Source organism: Maniola jurtina, chromosome 24 (genome assembly GCF_905333055.1).
Source record: "Maniola jurtina chromosome 24, ilManJurt1.1, whole genome shotgun sequence".
Classification (NCBI taxonomy): domain Eukaryota; kingdom Metazoa; phylum Arthropoda; class Insecta; order Lepidoptera; family Nymphalidae; genus Maniola; species Maniola jurtina.
Genome location: NC_060052.1, coordinates 8,136,032 through 8,161,497, shown reverse-complemented (window position 1 = coordinate 8,161,497; position 25,466 = coordinate 8,136,032). Strand labels below are relative to the sequence as shown.

At 37.9% G+C, this 25,466-nt stretch overlaps 1 protein-coding gene across 1 annotated transcript in view; it reads left to right on the top strand.

Moving 5' to 3' along the window:
• The window catches only part of LOC123877738 (alpha-2A adrenergic receptor), a 369,354-nt gene that overhangs the window by 338,714 nt on the left and 5,174 nt on the right, over positions 1-25,466 (top strand). Inside the window, exons 4-6 of the mRNA XM_045924600.1 lie at positions 19,584-19,733; positions 21,155-21,267; positions 24,108-24,243. Coding sequence (XP_045780556.1) covers positions 19,584-19,733; positions 21,155-21,267; positions 24,108-24,243 — 399 coding nt within the window. The remainder of the gene's footprint in view (positions 1-19,583; positions 19,734-21,154; positions 21,268-24,107; positions 24,244-25,466) is intronic.

Here is a 25,466-nt window from a genome sequence, read left to right as displayed (position 1 = left end):
CATCGTAGCGCCTAAACTAGTGAACCGATTTTAATTTAGTTTTTTTTTTGTTTGAAAGGTGGCTTGATCGAGAGTGTTCTTAGCTGTAATCCAAGAAAATCGATTCAGCCGTTTGAAAGTTATCAGCTCTTTTCTAGTTACAGTAACCTTCACTTGTCGGGGGTAATACAAATTTTTCATTTACACTTGTCATCATTGGGTACCCATTGCCGGGTCACTACTGAGCAAGGGTCTCCTCTCAGAATGAAGGTTTTGGCCATAGTCTTCCACGCTGACCAAGTGCGGATTGGCAGATTTCACACACCCTTGAAAATATTATAGAGAACTCTCAAACATTTCGGTTTTCTTACCGGTTCACCGTTAAAGCAAGTGATATTTAATTTATATTTGAACGCAGGTACATAACTCCGAAAATTTTCAAAAAAATCTGACTGACTGATTGACTGACTGACTGATCTATCAAAGCTCAAAGTACTGGACGGATCGAGCTGAAAGGCATCTAGATAGCTATTATGACGTAGGCATCCGATAAGAAAGGTTTTTTTTTTAATTCAACCCCTGAGGGTGTAAAATAGGGGTTCAAAATGAGTCTAATCCATACGTAAGAAGCCACGGGCATAAGTTTTTAAGGTTTTAATTTTAATTTAAATAGGTAGGTATGTGTTCATTTCATTTCAATTAAGTAGTAGGTAGGTAAGTAAAGTAATAAGTTTCTGGAGCTAAGTCAAAAACATTTGGGTAATCTCGCTCCGAGCTTAATTTCCAAGCGTTCTCGCTAATTCATTTAAAGCATACACGAAAATATTTGCCTCGACTGGAAATAATTATTGTTAAACTTGCTGCGTGGGAAGCGATCTTTGTGATAAGAGGAGCGGATAACTTAATCATATTTTACTAAATGATTAGGTACTACCGCGTAGATTTAGCATTCCTAAATATCCCGTAGGAACAAGATTTAACAAGTGTAAATTAAAAATTTATAACACCCCCGACAAGGGAAGGTAACTAGAAAAGAGCTGATAACTTTCAAATGGCTGAACCGATTTTCTTGGATTATAGCTAAGAACACTCTCGATCAAGCCACCTTTCAAACAAAAAAAAAAAACAAAATTAAAATCGGTTTATTAGTTTAGGAGTTACGATGCCACAGACAGATACACAGATACACACGTCAAACTTATAACACCCCTCTTTTTGGGTCGGGGGTTAAAAATGTTTACTATCAAACTATCTCCATACTGTAACAAATTTCGCTCTAATCGGTTAAACAGACAGATACATTTTCACATTTATAATTATTCCATTTCGTATTTTTAATCCATGATATTTATTTGTGACGATATTATATTTCGACGTGTATTTTCCGGTTTGCGTGTAGTGTTTTAAAGTGGTAATAGCTTGATGGTTATGGCTTCAGCCTTTTGGGGTACGGGGTTTAAACCCGGTTACGTAGGTACCTTTTAATTTTTGGAATATGTTTGTTTTACACAATTAAGTATCACTTGCTTTAACAGGGAAGTATAACATCGTGAGGCAACATGCATGTAAATATAAAGATTTGTATGTAAATCTTTGAGCCCGAGTAACTTTAAAACTGCACATTTTTACAGAAATCTGGAAATGTACAGACACAGATATTTGCTTTTACAACGGATTGGTATTGGTATTCAAATGAGAACAAAATTAGGTTGTGTAGAAAGCGCTGAGGAATGCGCTAGGGTGACTACTCTAACTACTAACTCTGGAATTCATAGTCAAAATAGGGGCTTCTTTTGGGGCGACCTTGACTTTCTATCTTGACTATGAATTTAAGTGTTAGTGCACACATGTCATCTGAAAGAAGCCGCTACCTTGACTATGGATTCCAATGTTAAAGTTGTACTTTTTACTAGGTTGTATTTGAGATACGGTCCGTCTATATTACAATGTTAAACGATGGACTTCGTCTGTGTTGGTGTTAGCTGGCGGGCGTGCTCTGCCTTTTTGGAGTGTTTTTTTTTTTGTTAAAACTGACTGGAAAGCGCTCGAATATTATTGTAAATTGAACAATTGAAAAGAGCAACCGCCGAGTTTCTTGCTGGTTCTTCTCGGTAGGAACGGCATTCCGAACCAGTGGTAAATTATTTGACGATTCAAAAGCACTTGTAAAAGTTTATTTGAATAAAAAATCTATTCTATTCTATTCTATTCTAAGGGGGTGCCTTACGTATGTCGGCGAGCGCCGGCACAGACGGGGTCCATACTTGTATAGTTTAACTAACTTGTTACAAATAACTATAACCTTGACATTGGCTAATCTTTGTAAAGCCAGACGAGAGAGAGAAAAAAAATGTTAAACGCTCCGCTCATGAACATAACCACCCGCTATCTCACATTAGATTGCGTTAATTTGGCTCACCTTTGTAACACGTTTTAATATGCGAACGAAATAAAACAGTGATTCCACTGCAAAATGTTACTGTGGTAAAATGAAACTTATCATTTTCCGATTATTTTCGTTTTCCTGTAAATTTTAATGCCTTCAAAATTATCATCATCATCATTTTATTTTATTTTATTTATTACAGTAAAATCTACAGCGAAATAAGTTTTTTAAACGCTAATTACAAAAACATGGCCAATTACTGATTTTCTCGAAAAAATCATTGTGTTACTGAGTTAAAAACATTTCATGCTTAGATAGATACAAAGAAAACAAAAACAAGAATTAATTAAATACTTCATATAATATCAAAAGTGGATTAAAAAAAATTATATTTGTGTACGTATAAAATCATAGGCATCATAGGATCCTAGGAAGGTATCTTCAAATTATAGATATATCCACACTGAACATCTTGGGTTGGTTAAGGTCTTCATATTTTTTTTTTAATTTTTATTCGGATACAAGTTAGCCCTTGACTGCAATCTCACCTGGTGGTTATTGATATTTGATGATACAGTCTAACCCAGGGCCCACCAGGTGAATTCCGACGTTTTACTCACTAGGCCATCACCTCTTCAAAGACTTAGGCTAAATGTATAGAACGCACTTGGCTTTGCTCAGATTTAACAGGGCTCTCTCCGTCACTCGTTTCATACAATCGTAGTTCCAATTTCATTTGAATATTAAGCAACCAAAGGCCATGAAATTTTGCAGACTAATTCTAGAAACTAATATCTGTGTCTGTGGTGTTTTAGATTTTTCTAAAAATATGTAGTTTTAAAATTACAGGGGCTCAAATATTTGTATGTAAATTTTTAAGACCGCGTAACTTTGAAGTTGAATATTTTAACAGAAATCTGGAAAACCACAGACATAGATATTAGTTTCTAGAATATGTCTGCAAAATTTCATGGATTTTGGTTGCTTATTATTCAAATGAAATTGGAACTACGATTGTATGAAACGAGTGACGGAGAGAGCCCTCTTAAGACACTGTTAAAACGAGACGGCGTTATACGGCTAGCATAAATCTATCTCGTTTTAACTGAAACTTAAGTCTAAGCAAAGTCAAAGTGCACTCTATAGATTTCAACCTTAGGAAAGAAGAAATAGACTAACAAACTAGCTGACGAATAAAGTCATAACCCTTTTTTGTAAGGCGAGTAAAAATAATGAGACAATCTATACTAATATTATACAGAGGAAACCTTTGTATTTTTGTATGTTTGTATTGAATAGGCTCAAAAACTACTGAACCGATTTCAAAATTTCTTTTACCATTACTTAGAGGGATTCTTCCGAATCCGTATAGGCTATATTTTTTCCCGGAAAATAGATAGGATTTTTCGTGGTAGTGTCCACCCGTGCGAAGCCGGGGCGGGTCGCTAGTATTAAAATAATGACACATTGTTAGGGGATGTAACGGCGCATGTCGGTGGTTATACCCAATAAAGGGGCTGTTAGTCTTGTCTGCATAGCTAACTGACTTGCCCCAGATTTTTACGTCATGTGATTTTAATAGAAGTAACCCTAGCCTTCTCTCCAACGTAGTTTGGTGGTCATTAATTGAATATTTTTTATTCAATACTAGCGACCCGCCCCGGCTTCGCACGGGTAGCTTATTACAATGTACGAAGGGATTTCTACTTTTTAAATTTGCCAATGTCACTCGGGAAAATGTGGCTTTCTACAGGTGAAAGAATTTTCAAAATCGGTTAAGCACTTCCAGAGATTACTTCCTACAAACAAACTTACAAACTTTACCTCTTTATAATATTAGTATAGACACGCATAATTACACCTGATGGAAAGTGATGATGTGGCCTGAGATGGGACGCGTTTATTTAGAAGATGCCTATTCACTCATGTTTTTAACCCCCGACCCAAAAAGAGGGGTGTTATAAGTTTGACATGTGTATCTGTGTCTGTGGCATCGTAGCTCCTAAACGAATGAACCGATTTTTATTTAGTTTTTTTTTTTTGTTTGAAAGATGGCTTGATCGAGAGTGTTCTTAGCTATAATCGAAGAAAATTGGATGAGCCGTTTTAAAGTTATCAGCTCTTTTCTAGTTTTCTTATAGAGGTTTTTGTGAGGATCTTGTCATCCGATACTAGAAGCTACCATTAAGTCCTGTACTACTAATTCATACCTTTCAATTATTCCGAGGACTTGAAGATTTTTACAACTTTCGTCCATTCAGCGATACCCAACATAAAAGCATTGTCCTATAGAAAGACTCAAGTTTTCTTTTTACAGTAGCTATTATGTACAATTCTCACCCATCCTCTTTATTTATCCAACCCAGAACTTCAATGACTTGAAGTACGCGTAAACATTTTATCAATGAAAGAACCTTTTAATATCAATTCAGAAACATCAACAAAAGCGCCATTTTAGCATAATAAAGCCGGCGTCCGTTCGGAGACACTAAAAAAGGTACAAAGTAATTCACACTCGACTAAAACGCTATGGAAATTCCCGCCTAATATCCCCATCCCTTTTTGTTGGAGTCCGTGTAAAATGGGTTAAACGTTCCTAGTGCAAAGCTTTAGAGAAATTATGGAAGTGGTATGGTTGTATACCATACAATGCATACTAGTCCATCCTTATATTAACATTTAATATAATATTATAAATGCGAAAGTGTGTCTATCTGTATGTCTATCTGTCTATCTGTTTGTCTGCAAGCTTTTCACGGCCCATCCGTTTAAGCGATTTAAATGAAAGGTACAGAATTAGCTTACGTCCCGGGGACAGACATAGGCTACTTTTTATCCCGGAAAATGAAAGAGTTCGCACGGGATTCTTAAAGGTCCATCCGCTTAACCGATTTATATGTGGTACAGAGGTAGCTTACGTCCCGGAAATTGACACGTACGACTTTTTATCCCGGAAAATTAAAGAGTTCCCACGGGAATTTTAATAAATTTAAATTCACGCGGATGAAGTCGCGGGCATCATCTAGTCACACTAATATTATAAAGGCGAAAGTTTGTATGTGTGTGTGTGTGTGTGTGTGTGTGTGTGTATGTTTGTTACTCTTTCACGCAAAAACTACTGGACGGATTTGGCTGAGGAATGGAGATAAATAATAACCAGGATTAGCACATAGGGTACTTTTTATCCCAGAAAATCAAAGAGTTCCCACGGGATTTCCAAAAACCTTAATCCACGCGGACGAAGACGCGGGCATCATCTAGTATTACATAAAATATTATAATATTTTATGTAATTTCATTTACATAAAATATTATAATATTTTATGTAAATGAAATAATAATAATGTTGAAAATTTGGAGTCTGTATACAGACTCCAAATTTTCAATTTCAACAAATGACACGAGAGGCTTATGGTAACTTGACTATGAAATAATAGGAACGTATCGTATCTCATTTTCTCGAAAGCTATTCGTGTATGTGTTTGTCTCTTTTCGTTTCATCCAGTTTCAAGACACAACAGTACTAAAAAAAGTTTAAGTCGGAAACTGCAAAGCAGCAAAAACTGAAAGCTTATCCAGCAACTCTATGACGTGGAAATAAAACCGTTTTGAGAGGGTTGGGTCCGAAAAAACGTGAGAATGAATACGAATGCGAAGTTATTTGTTACGCGCCAAGATTCCACGCCCTGGACCCTGACCTCACGACTTTCACTTTGCTCTCTACAGATTTCCAGCACGATATACAGGGTGATACCAGAACGCTAGCAAAAACGAAGACAGGTCATAGTACTGATGATTACTAGAATAGAATAGATTAGAATAGAATAGATTAGAATAGAATAGATTTTTATTCAAATAAACTTTTACAAAGCGGATTGCGTGTTTGTGTGTGTGTGTGTGTGTGTGTGTGTGTATGTGTGTGTTTGTGTATGTGTGTGTATGTGTGTATTTTACTCTTTCATGCAAAAACTACTAGACGGATTTGACTAAAATTTAGAATGGAGATAGATCATACCGTGGATTAACACATAGGCTACTATTTATCCCGGAAAGTCAAAGAGTTTCCACGGGATTTTGAAAAACCTAAATCTATCCACAAAGAGAGAGGTGCGTGCCTGAGATAAAACTTCCAACCTCCGATTGAAAGGCGGAATTCCCGACCATTAGGCTGCCAAGCTTATGCGAAAGTGTGTCTGTCTGTCTGACTGCTACCTTTTCACGGTCCAATCTGACGAAAGGTACTGGATTAGCTTATATCCCAGGACCGGACATAGGCTACTTTTTATCCTGGAAAACCAAAGAGTTTCCACGGGATTCCTAAAAACCCATCCGCTTAACCGATTTGTATGTTGATACCGAGGTAGCTTGCGTCCCTGTAATTGACGTAGGCAACTTTTTATCCCGGAAATTAAACAGTTCCCACGGGATCTTTAAAAACCTAAATCCATTCGGACGAAGTCGCGGGCATTCTCTAGTTCAGCATATATTCATGAACTAGCTGTGCCCGCGACTTCGTTCGCGTGGAATAGTGACTTTTCGCGCTTTATATAGCCACGGACGCTCAGGCGCGAGGCGCCGTGATTCTTTAAATTGACATAACTTTTTTATTTATGAACCGATTGACATGAAATAAACACTAGGTGAAGCTAACTACACATTAAGTGAAGCTTACTACAATATATTAGTGAAAACCGTGTCTAAATCGAATAAGCCGTTTCTGAGATTAGCGTGCACAAACACACAGACAAACAGACAAACAGACAAACAGACAAAAAAAAATTAATTACAATTTCGGGTTCGGCATCGATATAATAACAACCCCTGCTACTTTTTTTTTATATATTTCCATTGTACAGACACCACTTTTCTACAATTTTATTATATGTATAGATATCTGAAAGGAATTAAACCAACCGTGCCCTACGTTTTCATTCACGTACCGTAGTGAAACTTTCAATACCTGAGACATCTTAGGTGCTCTTAGATACAGGCTCCACAATCGCATTTACATAATACAAGCTCTCGAGGGAACTCCAACTTTCAATAAGATGCAATATAGTGAATAGAGTAATACTTTTTTTTTTTTTTTTGGCTACTTTGTAGTCTGCATTTACATTTTTCAGATAGATTTTATTATATTAGGGTACAACGTTTATCTGCAGATGGAAATAAAGTCGAAGCAGGTTGAGGCAGCGTCTTTTTAGAGTTCCGTAGCAAAATGGTACCTAAAAACTCGGCCAAGTGTGAGTCGGATTCGGGCAGCAAGGGTTTCGTACCTTAAAGGGATACGTGTAGTGTGTAGATAATTATTTTGTTATTTACTTTAATGAATAAATTATGTTTAACTGCAAATGTAAGCTATAAATATATACAATACAAGTGTAAATTAAAAATTTATAACACCCCCGACAAGTGAAGGTTACAGTAAGAACTAGAAAAGAGCTGATAACTTTCAAACGGCAGAACCGATTTTCTTGGATTATAGCTATGAACACTCTCAATCAAGCCACCTTTCAAACAAAAAAAACTAAATTAAAATCGGTTCATTAGTTTAGGAAATACGATGCCACAGACAGATACACAGATACACACGTCAAACTTATAACACCCCTGTTTTTGGGTCGGGGGTTAAAAAGGGTTTCTATTTTGAGTTTTATAATATCTTAGGAAAAAATCTACAAGCAATATTAGTACCAACTAGACCCAACAGTTTCAAAATCTATGTAGGTATGTATAAAAATAACAAAATTTCCGTTTGTATACCTAAAGAGCGTAAGCACTGAGCGCTTTTATTATGTAAATGGTGGAAATCTGTTTTTGACGGCAAGGGTATGGGAATTAGGTTGTAAAAAGGTTCTACACACTGTGCAAGGCGTCGATGGAGGACGAGTGGGGACGTGGATGCTTTTAATGCCTTTCGGATATCTGCCAGAATGTAGATAATAATAGGTACACAGATAAAATAGCAGACAAGTGCGATTTGGACCCAAGTAAGACTATGTAAACAAAAAAAAATTCAAAAGAAAAACAAAACCGACTTCAATAACCACAAACACTAAAAAGTAAAAAAATTGATTGTCTGTAAAGTCGGTTTACTGACGATAGTTGAACGTGACAACAAAGGCCGATTGTGCTTCTTTGTCGCTCGTTCCGCGCTCTCGCTTGCACTTCAAGCCTTACATGGAACGCCTCAGAGCGAGGTAACGCCGCATGAGTCATGTTTTTTCGTGCGTGCAGCCGGCTCTATCGAATTATAAGACGTTGTCACGTCAAAAATCAAATCATATTTTTTCATCATCGATTTATAACGGACTAAGGAGTAACAGCATCGACCTACAATTCTAGAACTAGATGATGCCCGCGACTTCGTTCGCATGGATTAAGGTTTTTGAAAATCCCATGGGAAGTTTTGATTTTCCGGGATAAAAGTTGCCTATGTCAATCTCCGGGATGGAAGCTACTCCTGTGTACCTTTCATGTAAATCGGTTAAACGAATGGACCTATGAGATTCCCGTGGGAACTCTTTGATTTTCCGGGATAAAAAGTAGCCTATATCCATCCTGCCTTTACACAAGTAAAAAAAATGTTTTAAAATTATGCTCCTTAAAAAAGCATATTGTTATTACAATCGAAAATTATGTAAATGATAAAAGAGTGTGGATTTGAGCTGCAGCTCTCTCCAGCAATGCGCGGGACTTCTATTACTTTTATACATAATATTGTATATCAAATCTTCGAAAAGAGCAACCGCCGAGTTTCTTGCTGTTTCTTCTCGGTAGGAAAGGCATTCCGAACCAATGGTAGATTCACTTGACGATTCAAAAGTACTTGTAATTTTGATTATTAGTAAAGATTAATAACACAGGAAACTAACCCTCTAAGGAAAAGAGGCCCAATTTGATAAATCAGAATATATCTCAGTAGGGGTTAAAATTGATGGCTGCCGTCGGTGCGTGGCAAAAAGTGATCTAACTAGATCCTAGTGATGGGCAATATCGCTACTTTAATTTTATTTTTTTAGGCAGGTACATGATTTAACAGGTGATTTTTCACTTGCAATCGTGTGCCACGTGAAACTAGGAATCAAGCTATAGTCATGGCATAGTATTATAAATCAAATCTTTGAGAAGAGCAACCGACGAGTTTCTTGTTGGTCCTTCTCGGTAGGAAAGGCATTCCGAACCAGTGGTAGATGCACATGAATTGGATAGAAAGTTTGTTTGAATAATAATATTTTCATTCTCTTCCATTCCATTCTATTGTAAAAATGAAAACGATGATGTTAATTAAGTAATTTATGACGAAAAATTAATTTCCAATTTTCGCACTTGCAATCGTTTGCTACATTAATTTAACTAGATTTTGGCCGGCAACGCATCTGTGGTACCACTTAACATCAGGTGATCCGCCTGCTCGTTTGCTAGCTATTTTTTATTAAAAAAAATGTTTTCATCACTTTCTAAAACGCAGCGATACAAATCTTCTCGCTCGCACACTCTTTAGGGATTAAAATATAATAACTTTCCAACTTTGTGAAATTTTGCTTCGTGATATTTCACAGGCTACATTAAGTAAGATAGCAGGTGTTACGTATGAAAAAGTTTTCACATGATCTTTCACATGCTATTTGTGAAATTGTCCATCACTAGATCCTACCCTATAATCTCAAGGGTGCAATTAACTTTAACTTTCATTTATCTGTCTTAGCCTCGTATCCGTCATTGCTCAGGGTCGTTACCACTTCCATTAATCACATCATCATCATCATCATAAATTGTAAAAGGTTCTTCAAAAAATAACATTCTTATCTATTACTAGAGGAGACCCGCGACTTCGTCCGCGTGGATTTAGGTTTTTAAAGATCCCGTGAAACTGTTTGATTTTCTGGGATAAAAAGTTGCCTGTGTCAATTACTGGGACGCAAGCTACCTCGGTACCTTTCATACAAATCGGTTAAACGGATGGGTCTATAGGAATCCCGTTGGAACTCTTCGATTTTCCGGGATAAAAAGTAGCCTATGTCCGCCTCCGGGATAAAAGCTAACTCTGTACCTTTCGTCAGAATCGGTTATACTGTTGGGCCGTGTAAAGGTAGCAGACAGACAGACATACAGGCAGACAGATAGACAAACAGACATACACACTTTCGCATTTATAATATTAGTATGGATTATTATCTAAATACATAAACCCGGCTGAGATCTGCTTTCGTACAATGCACAGTCATACGCCTCGTGTTCACATTAGACTAGGTACCTACTCGTATTTATATACCACTTCTATACTAAATTCTGTGGCTAATACAGTGTACATAAATCTCTAAAATTAATGTCACATGCATTACCCCGCCTCACATAATCTATGCGGCTCACGGGCGAAAAAGAAAATTCGAGTAGGTAGGTACCTCATATTTTCATGAAAGGTACGGCGGTATGCGGGAATACGCAAACATACACATTCGCGAAACAAATTGCTGTAGAGAGTGGGTTAGGGATGTACCCATCTACGGTATCGATAAAAGATAATATTTTTATTGATTACTAGCCGATGCCCGCGACTTCGCCCGCGTGGATTTAGGTTTTTCGAAATCCCGTGGGAACTCTTTGATTTTCTGGGATAAAAAGTAGCCTATGTGTTAATCCAGGGTATTATCTATCTCCATTCCGAATTTCAGCCAAATCCGTCCAGTGGTTTTTGCGTGAAGGAGTAACAAACATACACACACACACACACACACACACACACACATACAAACTTTCGCCTTTATAATATTAGTGTGATAGTGTGACTAGAATTATGTCCGCTTCTTCGTCCGCGTGGGTTTAAGATTTTTAAAAATGCCGTGGGAACTCTGCTATTCCGGGATAAAAAGTTGCCTAACCTAAGTTTGTCTATACTTGTTGATGTACACACAAGATGAATAAACTAATTTTCTTTCTTTCTTACTCCAATTTCCGGGAGTCAAGCTACCTCTACGCCAAATCCATACTAATCTTATAAATGCGAAAGTGTGTCCGTCTATCTATCTGTCTGCCTGTCTGTCTGCTACGTTTTCACGGCCCAACCGCTGAATCGATTTTAATGAAATTTGGCACAGACTTGAGATATATCCCGAGGAAAGACATAGGCTACTTTTTATCCCGGAAAATCAATGAGTTCGAATGAGAGTGAAAATCGGTAAAAACGGTTGGGCTTTTACGAATCCTGTGCGAACTCTTTGCTTTTCCGATAAAAGTAACTGTTGGGCCGTGAAAAGCTAGCAGACAGACCGTATTTGGTTGCGCTCTCTTGTACTTCTCTATCGGAGGTAAGGTTTTTTAAATAAATAGGTTTGGATGATACTGTTATTGTCGCAACTATAATGCCATAAGACTACTTTGTCGTATTAGTTTACAAATTGCGAAAAACCATATAAAATTTGAATTTCGTGGGCAGTCCCGTCGCTTGTCCCTTCAGCCAATAAGTTCGTCTACGGCCAGGTCTACGTTTGCCTTTTATTTTGCCCTGTATTAAAAGCTGTAGCAGGTTATATTTTGAGTTGCGTATTAAGCTCATTTCAAACTACGGAATATAATATAATATATATTCCATAGTCTGAAATGAGCTTTAGGTATATTATGTAGGGTGGGAAAACAAAAATTTATAGCGCTACACGCCCATCCCTAGCGAGTAGCGAGTAGCGAGTAGCGCTAGTAAAAAGGTTAAAACTACGTCAAGTGATGCATGGCAACGATTTTTAACCGTCGACTCCTCTTTTACTTAGCATACAAATTGTATGTCGCGAATATAACCAAGATTGCTTACTTTGCATTAGGATTTAGGAGTATAGGGCTTTTTCCCCTTCCGGAGTTTCGCTTATTTAACTATCCAATCCATCAGGCTGTGCCTATGCGTCTACAGACTGACTAACTGACTGATATATCAACGCCCAGCTCAAACCACAGGACGGATCGGGCTGTTTGGCATGCAGATAGTTATTATGACATCGACGCTCACTTAGGAAGGTTTTTAGGGGTAAAAGAAGGGTTAGAAATAAAAATAAAATTGTAATAATTAAAAATATTTAATAAAATTATTAAGATTAATAAATACTTACATTGTTTTAAAGAATATTTTATAGTCATGCTATTCATGACTAATATTCCCCTTTCCCCTCCAATTAATTAATATACCTACTACTTATATGAATTCAGAGTAACGGACACCTTCACACCAGTGGCGTGCATATCCTGAGTCAGGGTAGGCAATAGTTCCTTTTTTATGTCGCTTTAGCCTGCACGCCACCCGTAATATTGAAAAATGAGCATTGTGCTATTTCACCTAGGGTCAGCAGTGTTTTTATGCTTCTGTGATCTACACGCCACTGGTTATATTAAAAAAAAATTATTGCGCTAGTTCAATTAGAGTAAGCAGCGCTTTTATGCTTCTATGATCTGCACGCCACTGCCTCACACCATTCACAGAATAATTCCGACAGAAGCAGCGGTCACGTTTTCACTTACTACCCTTTTCTAGATCGTTGGGCGAAAATGCCTTTCGCTAAAGTAAGCGAAAGTCGACCTTAAACCTTTTGTTTAAAGTTTATTTTATATCACAAAGGTAAACGTGAAAAGCGTTTCTTATGCCGTGTGTGTATTGGAAGATATAATTTTGAAGCGATTGGGTTAAATTTTATGACTAGTTACAACGATTCGAGTATCTAGAGTTAAGATAATCGGTGCTGTTGTGAGGTTCAACGATTTTGTACCCTTTTAATAATACCTAGTATTGCAGAACTAGATTTTTTATTCAGATACGTACAAGTTAGCTTTTAACTGCAATCGCACCTGGTGGTTGATTATGCAATCAGATTGACGCGGGCTAACCTGGAAGAGTTAGATAATTTTAAGGTCAAAAATATTGATATTTAGACGCTAGTAACTTTTAAAATAAGCAATCATCATCATCAACATCAGCCTGTGGATGTCCACTGTTGGACATAGGCCTTCCCTATAGAGCGCCACCACACCCGGTCCTCAGCCCTCCTCATCCAGCCAATTCCCGCCAGCCGCTTTATATCGTCGGTCCATCGTGCTGGAGGGCGTCAAACACTACGCTTATAATTAATATAAAGTAAAAATTATAATTATATATATATTGAGATATTGGTTATAAAATAAGCAATATCTCTTTAAAATTAAAACGTCAAGCACATTTCTTTATTATATCTACAACATTTCTAAAAACTATGAAAATTAGACTACAGGGGAGAAAAACGTTATTGCTTTTTGTATGAAAATTTACAACTAGACGATCCTCTTAACTCTGTCAGTTTTTAACCCCCGACCCAAAAAGGGGGGTGTTAAAGTTTGACGCGTGTATCTGTGTATCTGTCTGTGGCATCGTAGCTCCTAAACTAATGAACCGATTTTAATTTAGTTTTTTTTTTGTTTGAAAGGTGGCTTGATCGAGAGTGTCCTTAGCTATAATCTAAGAAAATCGGTTCAGCCGCTTGAAAATTATCAGCTCTTTTCCAGTTACTGTAACCTTCAATTTAATTTACACTTGTCTGTAATATAATTTCAGATTCGCTTTCACTGCTTTACGGGTTTAAGCGTTTCAGTTTTCATTAACCGTCCTCGCTTTGGCACTTCACGTCATTCCCAATTTAGTCTGCTTAATAAAATGCTGTGAGTTATTTGGACCAGCACATCGAAATTGCGCTTGAAAATCCTGACCCAGTTCTAATTTAAGTCTCAATAGCTCAACGGTTATAGGAGTGGACTGAATTCCACAAGGTCGGCGGTTCAAACACCAGCCGTTGCACTATTGTCGTAGGAGTGGGCCTAGCACAAGCTTTACGCTTAGTTGGAGGGGAAAGGGGAATGTTAGTTATGATTAAAATGGCTAATATTCTTTAAAAAAAATTAACATTTTTGCTGTCCCGTACCCGAAGAGTGTCAATGGGATTCTATTATGAAGCCTCCGCTATTTGTTTTTAGGGTTTCGTACCTCAAAAAGAAAAACGGAACCCTTATAGGATCACTTTGTTGTCTGTCTGTCTGTCTGTCAAGAAACCTATAGGGTACTTCCCGTTGACCTAGAATCATGAAATTTGGCAGGTAGGTAGCTCTTATAACACAAGTAAAGGAATAAATCTGAAAACAGGGAATTTGTAGTTAAATCACAAAAAAAATTAAAATGTGTTTCAATTTTCGAAAGTAAGATAACTATACCAAGTGGGGTATCATATGAAAGGGTTTTACCTGTACATTCTAAAACAGATTTTATTTATTTTTATACATAAAAGTTTTTGATTTATCATACAAATTGTCGAAAAAATACCTGAGTACGGAACCCTCGGTGCGCGAGTCCGACTCGCACTTGGCCGGTTTTTTTGAAGTTAAATCCACGTAGACGAACGAAATCGCGGATTTTCTCTATCTAGTAGGCTTGTACAAAATGTTTTGAGTTATCCCTCAATTATCCTCCCTCCCTCCTTATGCCAAAAGTTCTAAAATTAATTATTGTAAGTATAAAAATTTAATATTAATTTAGAAAAGCTCAGATATTTTTATGAGTTTCAATTTAATACTTAGCACTCAACAGTGACACTTCAAAATAATTGAAAGGAAAATTTTCGCAATCTACGAAAATGTTAAACGAAATAGGTATTTTCATCGTTCAAAACGTTCATAATTTTTTTCATAAAACATGTTTAGCGGGGATGATAGGTACGTTCTTAAACTTTAAATTTCATTTTCAAGTTTTGATATTCACACTATCACATCACACTAATATAACAAGTGTAAATTAAAAATTTATAACACCCCCGACAAGTGAAGGTTACAGTAACTAGAAAAGAGCTGATAACTTTCAAATGGATGAACTGATTTTATTGGATTATAGCTAAGAACACTCTCGATCAAGCCACCTTTCAAACAAAAAAAAACTAAATTAAAATCGGTTCATTAGTTTAGGAGTTACGATGCCACAGACAGATACACACATCAAACTTATAACACCCCTCTTTTTGGGTCGGGGGTTAATAAAGGTGAAAGTTTGTGTGTATGTGTGCATGATTGTTACTCTTTCAGGCAAAAAAACTAGACGGATTTAGCTGAATTTTAGACTAAAAAAAGATTATACCCTGGATTAACACATAGGCTACTTTTCATCATGAAAAATTAAAGAATTCCTAAGGGATTTTTAAAAACCCTATATCTACGCGAACGAAGTCGCAGGCATCAACAAGTAATCTATACTAATATTATAAAGAGGAAACCTTTGTATTTTTGTATGTTTGTATTGAATAGGCTCAAAAACTACTGGACCGATTGCAAAATTTCTTTTACCATTACTTAGAGGGATTCTTCTTAATCCGTATAGGCTATATTTTATCCCGGAAAATAGATAGGATTTTTCGTGGTATAGTGTCCACCCGTGCGAAGCCGGGGCGGGTCGCTAGTATATGTATATAATGCGAAAGCGTGTCTGTCTGTCTGGCGTTTTCACGGCCCATCCGTTTCATCCATTCAATGAGATAGCTTGCATTCTGGGGGACGATGATTTTTGTTCCAGAAAATCAAACAGTTCCCACGGGATTTTTGAAAAAACTAAACGCGAGGTACATTTGCTAGCATCATCTATTTGGTACAGAAGTGCGATCGAACCCCCGACCTTTCGAATAGGAGACGGACGTTTTAACCACTTTGCTTTCACGGCTTTTTTACGAATCTCCACCAGCTGCAAATTATCACACTTAATATTATAAAGGAGAATGTTTGCATGTGTGTGTGTGTGTATGTGTGTGTGTGTGTGTGTATGTTTGTTACTCCTTCACGCAAAAACTACTGGACGGATTGGGCTGAAATTTAGAATGGAGATAGATTATACCCTGGATTAGCACATAGGCTACTTTTTATCCCGGAAAATCAAAGAGTTCCCACGGGAATTTTAAATAACCTACATCCACGCGAACGAAGTCGCGGGTATCAGCTAGTCGAAAATAATTTTCAATCGTTTGACTTAATACAATTTTAAAGTTATTAAAAACATTAAAACTTGGCAAGTAACGATGAAATCCATTACGGTTATTTACAGTTTACGTAATGGTCGCCAAGGGAAACCTTTTACGCACTTAGTATTTAAAGCATCTACTGTATAATTAATTATAACTACATCCATAGTCTAAATCCATAGAATTGTGTGTCTGTCTGTCCGCTAACTTTTCACGGCCCAACAGTTTAACCGATTTTGATAGGTAAGTAAAGTGTTAGCTTACATCCATAAATAGGGAAGGACATAGGTTACTTTTTATCCCGGTAAATGAAAGAGTTCTCAGGGGATTCTTAAAAGCCCCTCCGTTTAACCGATTTATAAGAAAGGTACAGAGGCAGCTTGCATCCCGGAAATTGACATAGCAACTTTTTATCCCGGAAAATCAAAGAGTTCCAACGGGATTTTCAACAAATTTAAATCCACGCGGATGAAGTCGCGGGCATCCTCTAGTCACACTATCACACTAATCTTATAAAGGAGAAAATTTGTATGTGTGTGTGTGTGTGTGTGTTTGTTACTCCTTCACGCAAAAACTACTGGACGGATTGGGCTGAAATTTAGAATGGAGATAGATTATACCCTGAATTAGCACATAGGCTACTTTTTATCCCGGAAAATCAAAGAGTTCCCACGGGAATTTTAAAATCCTACATCCACGCGAACGAAGTCGCGGGTATCAGCTAGTTATTATATAAAAGGAAAATCTGACTGACTGACTGATCTATCAACGCACAGCTCAAACTACTGAACGGATCGGGTTGTTTGGCATGCAGATAGCTATTATGACGTAGACATCCGCTAAGAAAAGATTTTTGAAAATTCACCCCCTAAGGGGTACCTGACTGACTAGTCTATCAATCAATGCACAGCTCAAACTACTGGACGGACAAGACAGTTGATACATACAAATAAAATCCCAGACCAGGCATATAGAAATTACGCTCAGCCGGGAATCGAACCCGGGACCTCCCACTAATAAGATCACAGCGCTTACCACTGCGCCAGGGAGGTGGTCAAATACAGTGGACCCCCGGTAATCCGGCCCCTGTCTAATCCGGCACCCCCTGTAATCCGACATGTCTGTTACATTGCGACATGTACTATTATTGGATATTTTTGACAATCTTCTTATTTTTAACCCCCGACCCAAAAAGAGGGGTGTTATAAGTTTGACGTCTGTATCTGTGTGTCTGTGTATCTGTGTATCTGTGTATCTGTCTGTGGCATCGTAGCGCCTAAACGAATGAACCGATTTTAATTTAGTTTTTTTTTTGTTTGAAAGGTGGCTTGATCGAGAGTGTTCTTAGCTATAATCTAAAAAAATTGGTTCAGCCGTTTAAGAGTTATCAGCTCTTTTCTAGTTTTCTTGTAGAAAAGAAGGTTAGATAACCGTTAGGTTCATAATATTATATGTCAATAGACAAATGTCAAGCTGTCAAGATGGACGTTGCCTAAATACATAATTATTTATTTGAAAATGATGTTTTGGAAAACTCAAATACTTTGGATCGTCGGGGGTGTTATAAATTTTTAATTTACACTTGTAATATGTACATTTGTGTGTACATAATTATTTCCTAATGTAAAGTTATTATTTTTTGTAAGTTCTATAGTATTAATGACGTTAATATTGTTTAATTTACTAAATTTGATATACATAATGAAGTACTTCAGAGTAAATATATAACATATAGAATCTTATCATTGGATCTGTAATTTGTCGGATTACAAGGTACTCTTTTGTAAACATTTCCGGACTATAGGGGGTCTTAGGCAGTACTCTATAATCCGACAAATTCGATAGTCCGACACTGGCCTGCAAAATGTTTGTCGGATTACCGGGGGTCCACTGTAGTCATAGTTGTGAAGTAGGGTGTAAATGGTGAACCTACAAAAAATCCCTGTTGAGTGTTTTGAATTCAAAATTGTCATGTTTTCACGTCGGCTGCCCCTCTACAGTATGCATGCGTTAACAGGACTCTCTCCGTCACTCGTTTCATACAATCGTAGTTCCAATTTCATTTGAATACTAAGCAACCAAAGTCCATGAAATTTTGGAGACATATTCTAGAAACTAATATCTGTGTCTGTGGTGTTTTAGATTTTTCTAAAAATATGTAGTTTTAAAATTACAGGGGCTCAAAGATTTGTATGAAATTTTTTAAGACCGCGTAACTTTGAAACCGTATTTTAACAGAAATCTGGAAAACCACAGACATAGATATTAGTTTCTAGAATATGTCTGCATTTCATGGACTTTGTTTGGTTAATATTCAAATGAAATTGGAACTACGATTGTATGAAACGAGTGACGGAGAGAGCCCTCTTAATTAAAACCCAATGGTGTGAAAAATAGCAATTTACACAAATATTTTGGCGTTCCCGCAACGCAAAATCGCTCTGTGGAAAAGCGGATTAAATTTTACGTTACTAGGGTTCCATAGCGTACCCGAAGGGCGCCAACGGGACTCTATATTGCTAAGCCTATCCGTCCGTCCGTCCGTTTGTCGGTCAGCGGGATGTATCTCTTGAACCGTAATAGGTACAGAGTTGAAATTTTCACAAAATGTACTTATTTCTATTGCCACTATAAACAAATAATAAAGATTTCAAAATGGCCGCCATTACAATAAAAGAAAATGACAAAAAAGTGTTATTTCTTGTTCGATGATACGGAACCCTTTATGTGCGAGTGCACTCGCACTTGGCCGGTTTTTTTGGATTGAGTATGCTGCGTTTTTTTCGTTAAAACTGTTAAAAAAATAACTGCTAATCATAAAACTTATATCTACTTAGGCCTCATTCGCACGAGAAGTTTTTAACGTCCCTTAAAAAGCGTTCAAGATAGAACAAATGCATTCCTAGGTATCTGGTCACACGTCAACGCTTTTTTAACGCGCACTTTGTATGTTCAGCACAACGCCGGGTTTTAACGCAACGCTTTTTTAACGCTCGTGCGAATTAGGGTTTATACTTACCTACAAAAATGACTTATGTCGTAATATTTTGTTAATCTTACTATTATGTACTTCTAATTATTATTTATTGTCATGTGTATCACGTGATGTGTGTATGAAATGATAAATAATTTAACGAATTGGAATTTTATTTATTTATGCTGCGTGGGCATACTGGCTGATTCTTTCCGCAAAATTAAACAAGTACCATTGTTCACAGGTGTCGGACGACATCGGCTACGTGATATACTCAGCGCTGGGCAGCTTCTACATCCCGTCCTGCATCATGGTGTTCGTGTACATACGGATATACTACGCGGCCAAGGCGCGGGCGAGGCGAGGCATCCGGAAAAACCCGAGGCCTAGAGCCGTAAGTACCACAATAACAAACGACGATACGGCCTAAGGCCAAGGGGCCTCGATACATGTCCTCCTTACCCGGGTACGGCGCGAGGCAATCGTTTTAGCCTGGTGATTTCCCGGCTAGGACCGCCATCTTGGCTTAGGGCTCCGTGGATTTAACTGAAATCCATACTAATATTATAAATGCGAAAGTGTGTCTGTCTGTCTGCTACCTTTTCACGGCCCAACAGTGTAATCGATTCTGACGAAATTCAAATTCAAATTATTTTTATTTAATTAAACTTTTACAAGTGCTTTTGAATCGTCAAAATAATCTACCACTGGTTCGGAATGCTGAACCAGTGGTAGATTATTATTTTGACGATTCGAAATTTGGTACAGAGTTAGCTTATATCCGGGGCACGGACATAGGCTACTTTTTATCCCGGAAAATCAAAGAGCTCCCGCGGGACTCCTAAAGACTCATCCACTTAACCGATTGGTACCGAAGTAGCTTGCGGCCCTGTAATCGAAATAGGCAATCAAATAGTTCTCACGGGATCTATAAAAATCTAAATCCACGCGGACGAAGTCGCGGGCATCCTCTAGTTTCTAAGTAATTTTTAGACGTAGCGCGTACTATTGTGCTGTAATGTATGTAACTCAGGAGCTGTATAAAACATGGCACACCGCTTGCGTAAAGCGTGGAGGTACGCGTAATCCGGTGTGTTAGGGGTTCACGCGCGTCACTACGCACGTGTCACGTGTACGTGCTGCATACGCAATTGGTGTGAATCGGCCTTTAATGCCATTTAGTAGCGACACTATGCAGCTATCGATACTACTATTAGGTTATAACTAATATTCTCCACAATCTATTTTCATGTTACAATTGAAGAAATGAATGAAGAAAACGCAAAAAGAAGAAATGCCCTACTTTTGACCATCTCTACACCGCTTTTGTGATCATCTGCGCAGTCGCGTTTATTTCTGACTAGCTGTGCCCGCGACTCCGTTCGCGTGGAATAGCTCTCAGCGCGCTTTATATAGCCACGGACGCTCAGGCGCGAGGCGTGTAGTACGTACTCTGTACGTTAAAAATGTTCGCCGTGATTCTTTAAATTGACATAACTTTTTTATTTATGAACTGATTGACATGAAATAAACACTAAATGTTAAGTGAAGCTTATTACAATATATTAGTGAAAACCGTATCTAAATCGAATAAGCCGTTTCTGATATTAGCGTGCACAAACACACAGACAAACAGACAAAAAAAATTAATTAGAATTTCGGGTTCGGCATCGATATAATAACAACCCCTGCTACTTTTTTTTTATATAGTTCCATTGTACAGACACCACTTTTCTACAATTTTATTATATATATAGATGATAATATAATACCTATATGGCTTTATTAATAACTATAAATTCTGTTGTATTTCAGAACGAGCAGCAGACAAGCTTTTCGAACGCGCCAAAAGGCACGCGGCCGATGCCTACCTCATCCACTTTGTCCATGCCCCCTGGCGTGGACGCTGCCAATTCTAATAATAATAGGCAAGTATCATCAGCCTGTGGACGTCCACTGTTGGACATAGACCTTCCCTAAGAAGCGCCACCACACCCGGTCCTCAGCCTTCCTCATCCAGCCACTTCCCGCCAGCCGCTTTATATCGTCGGCTTTTTCTATAGTACCTAATAATAATACCTGCTAACTTTTTCAACACGCCAAAAGACGTTAGTAATAGTAAGCAAGTTTTTGCATTGAAGCTTTTCGTACGCGCCGTTCACCTTGACTATCCTCTCGGCGTGAACGCTACTAATTAAAATCCATACTAATATTATAAATGCGAAAGTATGTCTGTCTGTCTGTCTGTCTGCTACTTTTTCACGGCCTGACAGTTAAACCGATTTTGATGAAAGGCACAGAGTTAGCTTATATCCCGGAGATGACCATAGGCTGCTTTTTATCCCGGAAAATCAAAGATTTCCCACGGAATTCCTAAATACCCATTCGCTTAACCGATTTGCATGAAATTTGGAACCGAGGTAGCTTGCGTCCCTGCAATTGACATGGACAACTTTTTACCCCGGAAAATCAAATAGTTCCCATGGGATCTTTAAAAACCAAAATTCACGCGGACGAAGTCGTGGGTATCCTCTAGTAATAAATAATAGGCAAGTATATCAACAAAATCTAGGTATTATGGCGCCGAAAAGCGTGGACGCTAAGAATTCTAATAAATACAATATAAGCAAGTTTTAGATAAAAGCTTTTCAAACGTGCCAAAAGGCGTGGATGCTTGCAATCACACTAACATAGTGTGTGTGTGTGTGTGTATGTTTGTTACTCCTTCACGCAAAAACTGCTTGACGGATTTGGCTGAAATTTGGAATGGAGATAGATAATATCCTGGATTAGCACATAGGCTACTTTTTATCCCGGAAAATCAAAGAGTTCCCATGGGATTTCAATAAACCTAAATCCACGTGGGCGAAGTCGCGGGCATCGGCTAGTTCAAATTATAATTTGTAGGATTAACAGCTTTTTGAATGCGCGAAAAGAAGTGAATAGCGTGGTTGCGAGCCAAAGCTGGTCTCATATTATCATATTTATAACTCACCACCTGGATGTCTGATGCATTTCGACCGCCCGTTGTGCCAGATTCTTTTTTCCACGCACATGCAAACATTGACTCAACGGCCTTCGGCAGCATTCCTATTAGATTAGATTACAACGTGGGGTTATTTAATGAGTGGACCAAAAAATTCCTGAAAGGCCAACAATGCATTAAAGGTTCCTCTCGTACTGTTAATGTTCATGGGCGGCGGTAATCACTTAACATCAAATGATGATCGCCTGCTTGTTTGCTTGCAATTTCTAGGGTTCCGTACCGCAAAAGGAAAAACGGAACCCTTATAAGATCACTTTGTTGTCTGTGTCTGTCAAGAAACCTATAGGGCACTTCCCGTTGACCTAGAATCATGAAATTTAGCAGGCAGGTAGGTCTTATAGCACAAGTTATTATTAAGTCTTATTGTAGCAAAATTTCAGAAAATACCTGAGTATGGAACCCTCGGTGCGCGAGTCCGACTCGCACTTGGCCGGTTTTTTTAATCATCATGATCAACCCATCAACTACAGAGCACGAGTCTCCTCTCAGAACAAGAAGTTTTGGCCTTAGTCTACCACGCTGACGGATTGGAAGACTTCACACACCTTTGAGAACATTATGGCGAACTCTCAGGCATGCAGGTTTCCTCACGATGTTTTCCTTCACCGTTAGTATAATATATAATTGCTTTTTTTTAATGAAAATATTACAATAAAACTTAAAGCTAGCCTTATCTAATTACTATACAAATCATGCCCGCGTGGAATGGTGCCAAGAATACTGGCTGCATTTCCGCGTTGGACAGCCAGGCTGATCCGTTGCGCAAAAAATGAGCCAGCCCTTCTGTCACCCGATGAGGCTATTAAACGCGGTGAAATGTCTCGTAAAATTTTTTTTGCACTAAATTTAATTGCTTAAGATGCACATATTTCCGAAAAGTTAGAGGTGCGTAAACGGGATCGAACCCTGGACCTCCCGAGTAGCAGGTGGACGTCTTAACCACTAAGCTATCACGGTTTTTTTTTATATATTATTATTATTACTAAGCAATCAATCTATCCCATATACAAACAAAAAATCCAAATCATGTAGGTACGTTATATCCATATCCAATAATTCAAACGCCATTTATTTGCATAGAGCAATCGTATGCCCAGCCATAAATAAACGATCGCCACTGAAATAACCAAGGAGATTTGGAGTTTAGAGCGGATATCGGAAAAATTCCATTTTTTTTTTTAATTTATTAGCATTCTGATAATAACTTACTATTTTAAACGGCATTCGTCTTATGAAAAAAGAATTTAAATTATAGAAACTTCCATAGGAGTGCATAGTTTAAGCATCCAATAATATAATATGTTAGTGCATGTGTATAGTAAAAGTCAAATATCAACAACAGAAACTCAATAGACTTCACTACTTTAGATTTTTCCGGGTTTTATTCCTCATTCCTATGCGTCGTAACTAACAGTGGAGTAACAAGTTGTAATTTCGGGCTTAGTTTGTTGTTTAACGATATTTTATAGTGTAAATATACCGATTAGACACCACAACTAATGCGATGATTTTGAATTATCGATATTTCGAGCCGTGGTCACGAGGGGGTGGGATGGGATGGAATAGGAATGCTGCGAAAAGCTATGGCTGTATTGAACTACCCTTTTTCTTGAAAATTTAGCCAAAGAGCTTCTTCATAGCTTTCAACTTTGTCGTATCTGTGACTCATTTATCGTTTAAATATCTATGCTAGTAACTTAATAACTTTATTTGTATGTACAGGGAAAGTCAAATATCAACAATAGAAACGCAACAAGTGGCGATACCTACAGTGACCTGCGACTTCGCTTCCGACATATCGACGAGTGAAGCGGGGGACACGGCCGCGCAGATAGATGAAAGAAAAGACACACTAAAGGTAAAAACACTGAAACAAGTAATTTAAGTAGTTTAAAAAAAACCCGTGACTGCGTTTTGCACTGCATCTTTTTAACGGCCCGCACATTTAAAGCACATAAATTTAGTCGTCTGCAAGTGTTAGCCAGAAAGATCACACTAATATTATAAAGGCGAAAGTTTGTATGTGTGTGTGTGTGTGTGTGTGTGTGTGTGTGTGTGTGTGTGTGGGTGTGTGTGTGTGTGTGTGTGTGTGTGTGTGTGTGTGTGGGTGTGGGTGTGTGTGTGTGTGTGTGTGTGTGTGTGTGTGTGTGTGGGTGTGTGTGTGTGTGTGTGTGTATGTTTGTTACTCCTTCACGCAAAACTACTGGACGGATTTGGCTGAAATTCGGAATGGAGATAGATAATATCCTGGATTAGCACATCGGCTACTTTTTATCCCGGAAAACCAAAGAGTTCCCACGGGATTTCAAAAAACCTAAATCCACGCGGACGAAGTCGCGGGCGTCAGCTAGTTTGAAATAAGATCATAGCAGAGGATCATAGCCAGAGAGAAGGAGCCGGAAAGTCCTTGAGTGGAGACCGCGTTTAAGCAAACGTAGTGTGGGACGCCCTCCAGCACGATGGACCGACGATATAGTTATAAAAAAAAAAAAAATATTGATATTTTTTTTTTAAAGATTGACTAATAATATAATTAATTTAATAGGACATAATTAGTTAGGAATTGCCATAACATTTTTTAATTTTTATTTTTTTAATTTTTATATACGTGACATTTTATTTATATGTAATCACTTTGCAGCGCCCTGACGGGGCTTCATGTTGTAATATTATAATTATTTTCTATTATGATGTAAAACATGAATGCAAATAAATAAAGAATAAAGAATAAAGAAAGATATAAAGCGGCTGGCGGGAAGTGGCTGGATGAGGAAGGCTGAGGAGCGGGTGTGGTGGCGCTCTTTAGGGAAGGCCTATGTCCAGCAGTGTACGTCCACAGGCTGAAGATGATGATGATGATGATGAGAGTGAACTAGAGTGAGGGAACTCTCGGTTGGATCCTATAGCTCGATTCCGTAAAGCCTGCATCAGTCAATATTACAATGGCAATTGGTTGTTATTGGCTAAATTTATGCTTTTCTTGTTGCAACAATGCATTGTAGCCAATGGTGAGAGGGCGTCAAGCAATCAGAGGTGATTGCGATTGTGACATTGTAGCTGTCATTCTACCGCAATTGAGCC